The 14,994-nt window shown below is 38.1% G+C and overlaps 1 protein-coding gene across 7 annotated transcripts in view; it reads left to right on the top strand.

Moving 5' to 3' along the window:
• RPRD2 (regulation of nuclear pre-mRNA domain containing 2) overlaps positions 1-14,994 on the top strand; it is a 68,068-nt gene that overhangs the window by 21,804 nt on the left and 31,270 nt on the right. For 4 of the 7 annotated variants that reach the window (XM_070397185.1, XM_070397183.1, XM_070397188.1 and 1 more), the window contains exons 2-5: positions 745-874; positions 12,208-12,308; positions 13,168-13,245; positions 14,508-14,560. In XM_070397185.1, the coding sequence (XP_070253286.1) occupies positions 745-874; positions 12,208-12,308; positions 13,168-13,245; positions 14,508-14,560 (362 nt within the window). The remainder of the gene's footprint in view (positions 1-744; positions 875-12,207; positions 12,309-13,167; positions 13,246-14,507; positions 14,561-14,994) is intronic. The other 3 variants (XM_070397184.1, XM_070397189.1, XM_070397187.1) reach the window with 1 other exon arrangement.

Raw genomic sequence — 14,994 nt, 5'->3', positions numbered from 1 at the left:
AGCAGCAGAACCTCTTTTCCAGTAGATGGAAGGACTTACATGTATCTGAGTGGATCTGGACTGGTTGATGAAAGGAGTCTATCTACAATTATAAGGAATTTGCCTGAGGTCACATTCTGATTGGATTCTAGAAAAGCCCACGCTCTTTCCAGTAAGCCTGGTGTTTTTGCAACAAGTTGAGCTGCTTCTACTCAATTTTTAAAAAAATATATTTTATTGATTTTTTACAGAGAGGAAGTGAAAGCGATAGAGAGTTAGAAACATCGATGAGAGAGAAACATCCATCAGCTGCCTCCTGCACACTCCCCACTGGGGATGTTCCCCTCAACCAAGGTACATGCCCTTGACCGGAATCGAACCTGGGACCATTGAGTCTGCAGGCCGATGCTCTATCCACCAAGCCAAACCTGTCAGGGCTACTCAATTTTTTTTTTATCTTTTTAAATGTTTGGGAGTGCAGTTTTTTTGTTTTTGTTTTTTAATTTTAGCTTCTCCAGAGTTAATGAGTTTTTTAGTGGCAAGCATCTATAAAGTGAAGTAGAAATCTATTCAAGGAGTACCTTAAACAAAAACTTAACCTGAAGCAGTCAAGGTTTTTAGACACTAGGTTCAGTAAGTTGATCATATTAGTTCATTTGTCTGTTCATCCATCCAATAGCAGTTTGAGAACACTGTATGTGGAATAAATTGAACTAAGTATAAATTGACTGATTTTGTTTTATTTATATCTTTTATCATCTCTAGCTGCCTATCCCCACCGTTTGAATCTCTTTTACCTTGCCAATGATGTCATCCAGAACTGTAAAAGGAAAAACGCAATCATATTCCGTGAATCATTTGCTGATGTACTTCCTGAAGCAGCTGCTCTAGTGAAGTAAGTAAATTCTTACTGGTCTTTGGGATCTAAGCTTAGAAAATGTAGAATTTTAGATTCCATTTTTACCCATTACTAAGAACTGTAATAGTTGTACATGCTTAAGGATCGAAGAATATTTTGTCCAAGTTATTCATTGTAACCTTCCTGCTAATGTACGCATTTTTTTCTTTCAAAAACTTTGTTCCCTTTTTGAAAGTTTGTTATTTACAGTCCGCCTCTTCTGGCCTACCTTGCCATATGTATCTCCTGGTCATACTCTCTGGCTACTTCTTTCCAACCGCTTCTTCTGTTTTTGTGGGGGTTTTCACACATTTACCTACTTTTTTTAGAGTTTATTGAAATTTTGTTCCCTTCACAAAATCTGTGTAATTAAAGGGGAATGGAGATATTTATTCCCAACTCCATATTGATTTATTTCATTCTTTTTTTTTTTTTTTTTTTTTTTTTGTCATTAGGGAATCACCCCACCTTTATTTATTTATTTTTTTTTTTAAATTAAATCTTTATTGTTCAGATTATTACATTTGTTCCTCTTTTTTCCCCCCATAACTCCCCTCCTTCCAGCTCCCACCCCACCCTCCACCCTCACTCCCCACCCACTGTGTTCATCCATAGGTGCATGATTTTTGTCCAGTCACTTCCCGCATCTCCCACACCCCTTTTTCCCCCAAGAATAGTCAGTCTATTCCCTTTCTATGTCCCTGATTCTATTATAATCACCAGTTCATTCTGTACATCAGGTTATTTATTCACTTGATTCTTAGATTCATTTGTTGATAGATGCATGTTTGTTGTTCATAATTTGTATCTTTACCTTTTTCTTCTTCTTCCTCTTCTTAAAGGATACCTTTCAGCATTTCATATAATACTGGTTTGGCGGTGATGAACTCCTTTAGCTTTTCCTTATCTGTGAAGCTCTTTATCTGACCTTCAATTCTGAATGATAGCTTTGCTGGATAAAGTAATCTTGGTTGTAGGTTCTTGGTATTCAGCACTTTGAATATTTCTTGCCATTCCCTTCTGGCCTGCAAAGTTTCTGTTGAGAAATCAGCTGACAGTCGTATGGGTATTCCCTTGTAGGTAATTGAGCCTCTTTCTCTTGCTGCTTTTAAGATTTTCTCTTTGTCTTTTGCTCTTGGCATTTTAATGATGATGTGTCTTGGTGTGGTCCTCTTTGGATTCCTTTTGTTTGGGGTTCTCTGCGCTTCTTGGACCTGTAAGTCCATTTCTTTCACCAGGTGGGGGAAGTTTTCTGCCATTATTTCTTGAAATAGGTTTTCAATATCTTGCTGTCTCTCATCTTCTGGCACTCCAATGACTCTGATATTAGACCGCTTAAAGCTGTCCCAGAGGCTCCTTACACTATCTTCACACTTTCGGATTCTTTTTTCATTTTGCTTTTCCAATTGGGTGTTTTTTGTCGAATCTTTGGTTTGATTATTGTACTCCTCTGGTCTGCTATTGGGTATAATATTCTTTATTTCAGTCCGTGTATGCTTACTTTCTAATTTCTTTATCGTAGCATCGAGGGTCTCATTAGTTTTCGTGAGGTTCTGCACAAATTTATGGCAAGCCCTCAAAATTGCGATTCTTAGCTCCATATCCTCCATTTCTGTCATGTTTTTTTGTCTCCGCATCTTTTATGCTTTCTTGGTGCACCCCCTTGTGGTCTCTGTGCGCAGTCTTGTTCTAGCCAAGCCTTAATTGTTGTAGTTAACACTAGAGGGATTTGACCCTCAGGCCGACTGGCTATAGGAATCAGCTGTGCGGGAAAACGTCTGTCTTCTGGGGAGGCGCTAATCCAGCCTTTGCCTGAGGCGATCCGCAAATGGCTGTGCGCAGGCTTTGGGCGGGGCGGGCTCAACAGGGCGGGCGGAGGGAGCAGTTATGGCCACGCTCAGTCCCGTTCCCAGAGGCTCTGCTTCTCAGAACCCCGGCAGCCGCTGCAAACCTTTGTATTTTCCACACTGCGCCGCCTCTGAGCCTCGATTTGCTGTTCTCTTTCCTTCTAGTTGTAGAGTCTCTCTTCAGCCAGCCTTCCTGTGGTTCTGGGTGATGTCCGTTCAGTCTTTTAGTTGTATTTTTGAAATGGTTGTTTGCGGCAGCGGTCTCCGGTGTTTACCTACGCCGCCATCTTGGTCGACCACCGATTTATTTCATTCTTAGCAAAATTATATCCAGCATTTTCCAAAATGCTTGAACACATATCTGATCTTATTTTTGCCCTGTACTAATTGTTTTTCTTGTGTTTTATCCATATTTGTAAGTTGTTTGGTACAAGAGAGAGACACACACACAATTGGAAGGAAAATAATCATATGGAACAATCAAAATAGCTAAATATTTCCTCAAATTATATATTTATTAGCTTAATGTATTTGTATAAATATATTAATATAATATACTACTGACCCATTTGTTAGTATTAACCCCATCATAGCTAAATGATCCTTGTTCCTTCCTTTGGATTATTAACTTGAGATACCTCCTTTGGTATTACAAAAGGTCAAAATATGGCCCTGCCTGAATGTACTAAGTCAGTGGTCGGCAAACTGTGGCTTGCAAGCCACATGCGGCTTTTTGGCCCCTTGAGTGTGGCTCTTCCAGAAAATACCGACTTCTGCGCATGGGCCACGAAGTTTCCATCGCACTGTACGTGCGCGCCCACACGTGGTATTTTGTGGAAGAGCCACACTCAAGGGGCCAAAGAGCCGCATGTGGCTTGCGAGCCTCAGTTTGCCGACCACTGTACTAAGTGATAAAGATTTATACACATGTCAGGAATACATAAAATAACAATTGCACCTAACATTTATTGAACACTTGAAATTGACCAGATATTTTACAAAGTGCTATGTGTGCTTTAAGTCATTTAATCCTGAGAACAACTTTATAAAGTAGCTACTACTACTATTCCATTTTAAGGAGGAGGAAACTGGCTTAGAGAGATTAAATAACTGGCCTAAGTTCTCACAGCTCCCTGGGTGGAGGGGGAGTGTCCTGTAGAATTCCCACCCAAGCCTGTCTAGACTCCAAAGCCCATGTTCTTTGCCACTTACCCACTAGTATGTGCTGCCTCTTTACATATATAAACCCAGTAATTTTAAGTAAGAAAAGCAGTATGCCAGGTGATCCCCACTTAGCGCTTCTGCTGTAAATGTCACTGTAGTCTTTTTAAAATTTAACCTAGTCTTCCCTAGACTTAAGATTTCATGACCTCCAAGGGCATGTACCTGGGTTGCGGGCACATCCCCAGTGGGAGATGTGCAGGAGGCAGCTGATCGATGTTTCTCTCTCATTGATGTTTCTAGCTCTCTATCTCTCTCCCTTCCTCTCTGTAAAGAATCAATAAAGTATATTTAAAAAAAAAAAAAAAGATTTCATGACCTAATTCATGGTTGTCAGCTTTTATTTTACAATGTGAAGATATTTTTTAAAACAACTACTTTGTATTTCTATTACTATTTCACAGTAAAAGATGGGAAGGACATAATCTCAAAATAAAGTACAGTCCTTTAAATTAAAATTTTAAGCTCTGAAAATGTTCTTAACTCAATGAAGGGTATCTTTAGAAACGTCTAGTAAATATCAGACTTAATGGTAAAATAATAAAAGCATTCCAAGATGGGTGCCTTCTATTATACTATTCCCTATTTTATTGGATATCCCATCCATTTCTAAATAAATAAGAAGAATGCATTTAGAAGAGACAGAATTGTCTTTATTTGCATATCATATGATTACCCACATCAGGGGTGGGCAACCTTTTTCTGTAAAGGGTCAGGTAGTAAGCGTTTTAGGATTTGCAGGCCATAGGATCTCTGTCCCAAGTATTAAACTTTGCCATTCTTGCATGAAAGCAGCCATAGACAATACATAAGTGGGATGGCTTTGTTCCAATAAAACTTTATTTACAGAAATAGGCAGCAGGCCAGATTTGGCTCAAGTTTGTAGTTTACCAACCTGTGGCCTACATAGAATCAACTAATAAGAGAGTTCAGTTAAATAGCCAGATTCAAGTTCAACATAAAAAAGCAGTACCTTTCCTATACTGTATATGTTAGCAGTAACCAATTAAAAAAATTTAAGTTCCGGGCAGGTAACATAGATGAGTGAAGTGAGTTGAATGTGAGGAATATCCATCAAAAAGGGACAACAGCTATTCTGCCCTTAGCCCATGGCAATAAAGAAATATGAGCCCAGTGTTAAAAACACTGCCAGACCTTGCAAAGACTTTTTTTTACTCTTTAAACTAAGTCAAAATGTGGATTTTTATATGAAGTCTTCCATTTTTTAAATGTGTAAAACTAAATCACGTTAAAAAAAATATTGTTTGCCAAATAAAACACATCTGATGACTAAATTTGAGCCATACACAACCTATTAGAGACCTCTGTAATAGGCATTATTTTATTCTTTTAGAACCTTTAAGGAGTTACTTGATTTCACTTGATTAAAAGTTGTTATGGGGTGAACTCACTGTCATATGTTAAGGGAGATGGCCAGAGGGAAAATTAGTTCTTTTGGATGGGTTAGGGGACTTTTTCTTTCCAAATAATAATCTAATTATTCCAGTTCCTTTTTATTATAGTTCAGTTTTTTTTTTAATATATTTTATTGATTTTCTACAGAGAGGAAGGGAGAGAGATAGAGAGTTAGAAACATCGACGAGAGAGAAACATCGATCAGCTGCCTCCTGCACACTCCCCACTGGGGATGTGCCCGCAACCCAGGTACATGCCCTTGACCGGAATCGAACCTGGGACCTTTCAGTCCACAGGCCGACGCTCTATCCACTGAGCCAAACCGGTTTTGGCTATTATAGTTCAGTTTATCCTTCCCTCACTGGTTTGAAATTTCATAGGTTGAGAACCTGGATGTGCTAGTTATTATTGTAATGAAAATATTCATGTGAGCCCTAGCTGGTGTGACTCAGTTGGTTGGAGTGTTGTCCCATACACTGGAAGGTTGCGGGTTCAATTCCAGTTGGGCACATACCCAGGTGCAGGTTTGATCCCAGGTTAGCGGTACTATAGGAGGCAACCAATTGATGTTTCTCTCTCTCCTCTGTCTTTCTCTCTTTCTAAAAATGTGTGTGTGTGTGTGTGTGAGAGAGGGGGGGGGGGGGCATAAATGAAGGTAACCTGATGATATTTATTTGCTATTTGTATCCTAGAGATCCTAGCTAAGGGGCAAAAATGCCAATTCATCTGCATGTATATATCATTGTGAGAACAGAATAGTTGAAATATCAATTTGAAGCACAGGGAAAGTGTCTTTATGAATGTCATAGTTGAGTTATCACTTGGAAAACTAGGGATTATTCTTCCACTTCAATAAGTTTTTTATTTTATTTTTTTACCAATAAGTTTTATACACATGTTATATAGGTTGTAGAAGAATCCCTATAACTGAAGGTTTGTTTGTATTATATCAGAACTTTCCTAATGCCTGTTTCTATCCCAGGTTTTCAGAAAAGGCAGTCATTTTTGCTTTTAAATTCTCTTCAATTGAACTGAAAAGTGCATTTATGCTGATTATTATCATCAGAGCTTAATGTGTTTTGTTTGTTTGTTTTTACTTTGATGGATATATGACCTTTATTGGGAAAATAGACCATGACAGATTTTTGGGAAATGATGAGGTTGGTACTCTGAAATAAACCCAACTTCAGAGATTCTGATGACCTCATGGCTAGTTGTTAGTTAGTGAAGAAAGTCTTGAAACCTTTTGGAGTTTGAATTTTGGCAGTTTTCTCACCTTCTTGCTAAACTGTCAGACTTGCCTTTCTGCTGTATTTACACACTTTCTCTCGGAGACTTATCTACTCATGGATTAACTGTTAACTCATGTACTAATAACTACTATATCTGTATCCCTAGATTTTTTACTGTGTATTTGATTACTTTCTGGGAATTACTGCTTCATTGCTACCTGATGATATTCAGTTCAAAATGTCTAAAACAATAATATACCTTATATTTGTATAAAGCCCTACTCCTATAATTTGTGTGAAAGTATATTATATATTGAAATTGTTATACAATGTTATTTGAAACTCACAGTAACCAACTTTTCAGGTAAGCAGATTAAATTTTGTTTTTCCTTTTTACAAAATGAGAACACTGAAACTCAGAACAGTTAAGAAATTGCCCAAAGTAAAATGACAATTTAGTGAAAGAGCCGAGACTGAAACTGAGATTTTTCTGACTCTTAGTCCTCTATTATTTTTACTCTAGTACATAGTCTTTCTAAACTTAATTTATAGGTGTGGTGTTTTTTTTTTTATCTTATAACGGTCCCTTAGTAATATTAGATTCTTATCTCTTTATTTCTTAGTCACTTACTAGGGACTGATTCTTCTGTTGTTTCTTCCTCCTCTTCTCTCTGCCTTTTAATTTCCCATTATCTCTATTTAATATATTTGTATTATTATGTCATCCTTCTAACTTAGTTTCTCAGTTTCTGATATACTTTTCATTCACTTTAGGCTACATACACATTGATGTCCAGATATATAATGGTTTAAGGCCATAGGCTCTGTAACCAAGGTACATGGGTTTGAATCCTGGTTTTGCCACCTTCCAGCTCTATAACTTTAAGCAATTTAAATTAGCCTCAGTTTTCTTATCTGTATAATGGAGCCAGTAATAAATAGTACCTACCCCACAGAATGAGGGAACTGAGTTAATAGTACATATAAAGAGCTTAGAACAGTGACTGGCATATAATAAACACTTAATAAATGTTAGTTGCTGCTTCGATGATGAGCCCGGCTGAGTAGAAGCTCTTCATTGATAACCTGACCAATAGAGTGTTGCTGGGGTGCACTGCCAAGAGCTGGGGTTTGATCTTGCTCTTTGTCTACTGAGTCTTTTATGGGTTCCTGGCTGCACTTTTCACATTCACAATGCTTCAGACTCAGAATGATGAGGTTCCAAAATAGTGCGACCAGACTTCTAGTCCAGGACTTAGGGTTTTTCCAAAACTAGTGTCTATGTTGGAATGTTCATTCAGTATGTTTGATCCAGAATCCTATGAAAGGTACATTGAAAACATTATGCCCTTAGCTGGTTTGGCTCAGTGGACAGAGCGTCGGCCTGTGGACCAAAGGGTCCCGGGTTCGATTCTGGTCAAGGGCACATACCTTGGTTGCAGGCTCCTCTTCTGTCTGGGCCCTGGTCAGGGCTTGTGCAGGAGGTAACCAATCGATGTGCTTCTCTCACATTGATATTTCTTTTTGTTTTTCCCTCTCCCACTCTCTCTTAAAAAAAAAAAAAAAAAAATCAATGGAAAAAGTACCCTTGGTGAGGATTAAAAAATTAAATAAATAAAAAAGAAAACTTGATGAAGTTTCTAGAGATTTAGAAGAATTTCACAGTATGTCCTGATGGAGTACTTTTTGAAGGGTCCAGTTTGTGTTGCATGTCCGTTTCCCGTTATCGTACTTCAGGCACGCAGTGGTTTGGATGATCCTGACCGACTCTCCAGGGGACACCTCAAGGAGAACTAAGGATAGAATGCTTCAGTATTCCTAAGAGTGAAAACAACTCTTATCAGCTTATCCTCCCAATTTTATTATAGACAAAGTATTTTTCCAAGTTATTGCATGTCCAGCTTGGCTTTGGTGCTGGTTGTACGCCAAAAGAAGTAATAGTCAAATGCAAGATTATTGGACACCTAACCTGAAAAACTGTGATGATTGTGACAGGTTTTTAGGACAAGTTGTGTTCAAAATCACAATATATACATAGTAGGAGTTAGACTATCGCCACAGAGGAAATGTTGTGTCGTCTTCATTTTGTATTAGCGGGAACTGGCATGCTAGAATCATGAGACCACCTTAGAGAAAGGGTAGGGTGGTACATGACATTGGGATAACATCATGATGTGCTTCCTGATCATAGTGTTCAGTGTCCTCTGAAGTAACTGTTGCCTCTGCTGCCTTTTGGAGCTGTTGTACAGTCACCGAATAGGGCCTGTGAACACCTGATTCTGAACAAGTAGGATGGAGGTCTTGTCCTATTTTTATGTGGTTTAATTACCACATAAGCTTAATGTGCTGTGCTCTATAAACATTTTATAGATTGAACATGGGTTAACTGTCATATTTTTATGCCAGCAAAGTTTTAGGGATAAAATGGTACCTGACCGACATGTAGTGACTTGATAACTGAAAAAATAAATGTGGTGTGTGGAGAAGTTCTTTATGTGAAGAAGAAAAAAGAAAAGAAAAATGGATTTAAAAGGTTGTCTTGGAGGTCAGGGAGTGTAAAACAAGCCACAGAGTGGGAGAAAATATTGCAGTGCAATCAACAATGGGATCATAAAGAATTACAAAATAGGAAGAAAAAGGCGAAAAAAAAAAAAAGTTTACCTGGCACTTACTATACTAGAAATTAAAACAGAAATTGTTTAAATACCTATTAATTACTTTAAAATGTATATATTTTTTGCCCTAACCGGTTTGGCTCAATGGATAGAGCGTCGGCCTGTGGACTCAAGGGTCCCAGGTTCGATTCCGGTCAAGGGCATGTACCTTGGTTGCGGGCACATACCCAGTAGGGAGTGTGCAGGAGGCAGCTGATTGATGTTTCTCTTTCATCGATGTTTCTAATTCTCCATCCCTCTCCCTTTCTCGCTGTAAAAAAATCAATAAAAAAAATATATATATAAAATAATAAAATGTATATATTTTTTATTGATCTCAGAGAGGAAGGGATCGGGAGAGAGAAATTGAAACATCAGTGATGAGAGAGAATCATTGGTTGGCTGCCTCCTGCATGCCCCTTTCTGGGGATTGAGCCCACAGCCCGGGAAAAAGGGGACATCTGTAATACTTTCAACAGTAAAGATAAATTAAAAAAAAAAAAACAACAATAAAAACATCCTTGGGTGAGGATTAAAAAAGAATTGTTAAGTAGGTAAAAGGTAGCTACTAACTACTAGAAAAGAATAAAAGAACTCTAAGGTACGGTGGGACTACTTCTGGACCTGCGGGAAAAGTAAATGAGGAGCCCCCTCTTCTCCCAGCTGAGACTCAAACCTGCGGAAAGAGGGAATTGCTACCTGCACATGCTACTTGCCACTGTACTGGCTAAGAAACAGGTGGAGAGCACTCATCACTGAACTGCAAGAGCAACCCCCCACCAAGATGCCTGTATGCTTGCTGATCCACTTAAGAGCAGAATAGAACACCAAAAGAATCCCTACAGCCAATTGCAGCCTCTCAGTGTCACTCTAGGGCCCTCTATTGGCTGAGTCTAACAAAGAGCCAAGGGTTCATTCTGGCTCCAGTAGCACCAAGAAGGGTGGCTTAGAGCAGAGAGGCAATAAATTATTATCTGGCACATATACATTTTAAAGTTCACCAATAACAAAATTAGCAAGATTGTGGCACAATGGGAACTCTCATATACTGTTGGTTTGAGGGTTGGTGGGTATAAAACAAACTTCTTTTGAAAAGTTTGTTACAGCCCTGGCCGCTTTGGCTCAGTGAATAGAGCATTGGCCTGCGGACTGAAGGGTCCCAGGTTCAATTCTGGTCAAGGGCACATGCCCAGGTTGCGGGCTCGATCCCCAGTGTGGGGCATGCAGGAGGCAGCCGATCAATGATTCTCTCTCATTGATGTTTCTATCTCTCTCTCCCTCTCCCTTCTTCTCTGAAATCAATGAAAATATTTTTTAAGCCCTAACCGGTTTGGCTCAGTGGATAGAGCATCAGCCTGTGGACTGAAGGGTCCCAGGTTTGATTCTGGTTAAGGGCATGTACCTCGGTTGTGGGCACATCCCCAGTAGAGGGTGTGCAGGAGGCAGCTGAATGATGTTTCTCTCTCATCGATGTTTCAAATTCTCTATCCCTCTCCCTTCCTCTCTGTAAAAAATCAATAAAATATATTTAAAAAATATATATATATGTATATTTAAAATGCTCATACCTTTAAAAAAATAAAGATAAAAAATAAAAAGTTTGTTATGTACACCCTGTGATCTTGGGATTCCACCCCTACCTAGTCTTTTATTTTTTTTATTTTTTATTTTTTAATATATTTTATTGATTTTCCACAGAGAGGAAGGGAGAGAGATAGAGAGTTAGAAACATCGATGAGAGAGAAACACCGACCAGCTGCCTCCTGCACATCTCCTACTGGAGATGTGCCCGCAACCCAGGTACATGCCCTTGACCGGAATCGAACCTGGGACCCTTCAGTCCGCAGGCCGACGCTCTATCCACTGAGCCAAACCGGTTTCGGCCCCTACCTAGTCTTTTAAAAGCCCTGAGAAACTTTTGCATATGTACAGCAAATTGATGGAAGAGAATTTTTATAGCAATAGTATTTGTGGTAATGAAAATTTGGAAACAGCCCAGATATATATTGCAAACTTATTTAAATAAAATTTGGAAAACAACCCAGATAGTATATATTGCAAACTTAAATCTTGGGGTATTAAAACTTTAAAATGTTAGAAGAAAATATGAAAAATTTTATGACAAAGGGAGTTAAAAAGCTCTTAAGACACAAAGAACAATAAATAAATGTATTTATGAATTTACTTACATCAAAATTAAACTTCTGTGTTATAGAATAAGCCATAAAATTAAAGACAAGTGACACACTAGGGAAGATATTTGTTATAAGCAAATAAAAAAGATAAGTTATAAAATGGTCATTATTTTAGGAGATACGGTGTAGCAAGTTTTTAGAGCTAAAATTTATCTCCACTCTAATTTCTGAATTTTTAATTATTATTATTTTTTAAGCTTCACTTGATATTTTTCCCATTGATTTTTAGAGAGAGTGGATAGGGTGGGGAGAGAAAGATAGATTGACATGGAAGAGACACATTGATTGTTTGGCAAGAGTCTCAACCATGGCCGAGGATGAACCTGTGACCCTCTCTCTGGTCCACGGGCCAAGCTCTAACCACAATACACACTGCCCAGGCCTAATTTCTGAGTTTTTTAAAGTATTGCTAAGCCTTGTCTTATTGTGTACTCATACAATTGATTTTTTAGACCAGATTCTTTATTATTAGATTATATCTTATTAGAGTCAGTCTATCTTTTGGGAGGCTAGTTGTGTCAATGCATTCCCTGAGTGGCCCTCTCAACTTCATATCCATCAATAAGTTCAGTGTGTTGTCCATAGCCTCATCTGTGTCATTCATAGAACTGAATAAGAGTGCTTAAGATTTTAGTCCTAGAAAAAAGTTTTAAAATAAACATCAAAAGACATTTGGAAAATAATTTTGTTGATAACTTTATTTTTAGGTCTATAGTTTGAGATATATTAACATTTTTATCTATCTCACTTTTTCTTTCTCCTCAGGGATCCATCTGTCTCTAAATCTGTAGAACGAATCTTTAAAATCTGGGAGGACAGAAATGTTTACCCAGAAGAAATGATTATGGCATTAAGAGAAGCTTTGAGTAAGTGTCTTTTCTCTCCTAGAAGGAAATTTGAGTCATTGTTCAGACTTTAAAATTGTATATATTTTGTAGATTTGGTTCTGTTGCTTAATAATGAAATAGAAAGTTTTGGATCTGACCTTGTTTGTTTAAAATTAAATACTTATAAAAATCCGAATTAAAATTTAAGTAGAATTGGTTTGGGGAGGGTTGGATTTTGTTTTTATTGACTAAAGAAAGTCAAGCATATTAAGTGATGATGGTCATCTAATTATTCCATTTGCTTTACATCAAGTGTTTAAACTAAAGTTCACTTTTTGTGCTTAATAATTACTGCCCTGTCCTCTTACTGTTGGATAATTTTTGGACCGGATTTCAGTTTTCACTAAGTATTTGATATTAAGCATATATTGGCATTCTTTAGTCTCTATTTTGGTTTAGATTTACAGTAAGTGGCATACATATTTTTTAAAAAGTTATTTAGTTCCTATGTATTAGATACATGTAATTAAGTCATGGAATAGAAGCTGGTAATATCTTAAATCATGACCATTATTGACTAGAAATTTACTTTACAAATAGCAACTTCTAAGAAGCTGTTAAATTCTTCATTGGAATGTGTTAACTGGTATTTTTAAGCTTCCTGTCCTATTCTCAAAATCAGTCATTTCATTGACAGTAGAAGTCATGTTTATTTGACAGCTTCTTAGAGATCTGGTAGGTGTTTTATTTATTTTTTAATAAAAATGAAAGAAAAGGAAAGAAAGAAACAACACACAGTCTCGGATTGCCTTTTTTCGTGCTACAACTTTGACACTCAAGTGGACAGACAGAACAGCTTCCCATAATGCCAGATTGCAAAAACTGAAATGTTTTCCAGGTTCTACTTTCAAAACTCAGAAGCAGCTGAAAGAAAATCTGAACAAACAACCGAATAAGCAGTGGAAGAAATCACAAAGTAAGGAATAAAATCTCAACTAATATAAAATTAACTCCTCTTTTTGGAGCAGAAGAAAATGTAGACCATTTGACATCATACCTCGCATAAACTATGGGCAAACCTGTGTTTTCCAGGCCTGGGAGGCTCCCAGTGACTTACACTAAACAAGCCATCATGGAGTTACTTCTTAAAAACAAAACAAAACAAAAACTACTTTTAAACAAAGAAAATGCAGGAAGAGGGTTTAAATGAGTGAAGATTCAAGAGTAGTTGGGGGATTGAAAGAAGAAAATAAATACTTGATAGTGCCCAGGCTAACTCTCAGGTTCAAAGATATATGAAGTTAGAGGCAGCTGGCATTAAACAACAGAGCTGAAGAGGAGACTAGGCATTAAGAAGCATTTCTGTGGGAGCCATGAAATCCTTCAGATTTGGGGATACACTCTACCAGATTAGACATGGGCCTCAGATCAGGCCAGAAGCTCATTCTCTAACAGGAGCTCCTGCTATGTTTATCATGTTTACCCAGCATGAGATCAAGGGAGTGGAATACTGCATGTAATAGGCTGCTGTGGGCCAAACAGGAATATTGAGAAAGACCTGAAGGTGTGGAGGGAACAAGGTAAAAGACAGTGAGAATTGGGAGGTGAATCAAGACACGTGGGATGGTTTTGCTCCAGCAAGCATTTGATATCCGTCATGATTAAGGGAGTCCTCTCTCTTCCTTTTGGGCGTAAGTTGCATGCTTAGGAACAACAGGAGTCATCATTTCAGCCAAAGTTCCACCACAGTGGTAACGTACTTAGAACTTACTTTGCCTGTTTTTGCTATGAACTGAGTCACCAGAAAAAGAAATCCAAAGCTAAACACATAGGAATAGAGTTGATGTTTGTAAATACTTTTCTTCAGCCGGTGCTCAGGATTAACTGGATGTCCTGCTCCTTAACACTCTTACTTTGAAGTATTGAGATCCTCTTACACTCAGTCAGACTAGGGAAAAAGGTACTTCATGTATCTCAGGATCTCCAGATCAGTAATTCTAGGACTTTATGACTTAAAGGGCCTATTGGAGGTAAGTCGGTCAGTCATATGTTTTTATATTGACCATGCTTGGGAATGTTTAAATTTCATATTCCACTATTCTAGATACTATGATTTAAATGTGCATGCTTGACATATGTTCAAAAGTACACCCTTAACTATGAGAGCTAAAATTTTTCTGAATATTAGTCAGTATTTTCTGTCTGTATTCTTAATGATGTTTTGTTTCATTCCAACAGCATCCACGAATCCAAAAGCTGCTCTCAAATCTAAGATAGTTGCCGAATTTCGAGTAAGTTACAGAATATGTTGAACATGGCCAAAGCATTATTTACCCTTTTTGTGTTACAGCTTCCTGTGTAGTCCAGTAAGATTTATTTTTATTCAATTTGTACATCAATTATACTTTAAGTTCTAAGGGAATCCAGATTGGGATCAGATTACTTGAAGTTTTATCTGTTTGCCTAATGCAGCGGTTCTCAACCTGTGGGTCGCGACCCCTTTGGGGATCGAATGACTCTTTCACAGGGGTCGCCTAAGACCATCGGAAAACACATATATAGCCGAAACCGGTTTGGCTCAGTGGATAGAGCGTCGGCCTGCGGACTGAAAGGTCCCGGGTTCGATTCCGGTCAAGGGCATGTACGTTGGTTGCGGGCACATCCCCAGTAGGAGTGTGCAGGAGGCAGCTGGTCGATGTTTCTCTCTCATCGATGTTTCTAACTC

Source organism: Myotis yumanensis, unplaced genomic scaffold, assembly GCF_028538775.1.
Source record: "Myotis yumanensis isolate MYYU_CA2020_CCGP unplaced genomic scaffold, mMyoYum1.0.hap1 SCAF_17, whole genome shotgun sequence".
Taxonomy (NCBI): domain Eukaryota; kingdom Metazoa; phylum Chordata; class Mammalia; order Chiroptera; family Vespertilionidae; genus Myotis; species Myotis yumanensis.
The sequence above is the reverse complement of the archived record's forward strand: the minus strand, read 5'-3'. Positions and strand labels throughout refer to the sequence as shown.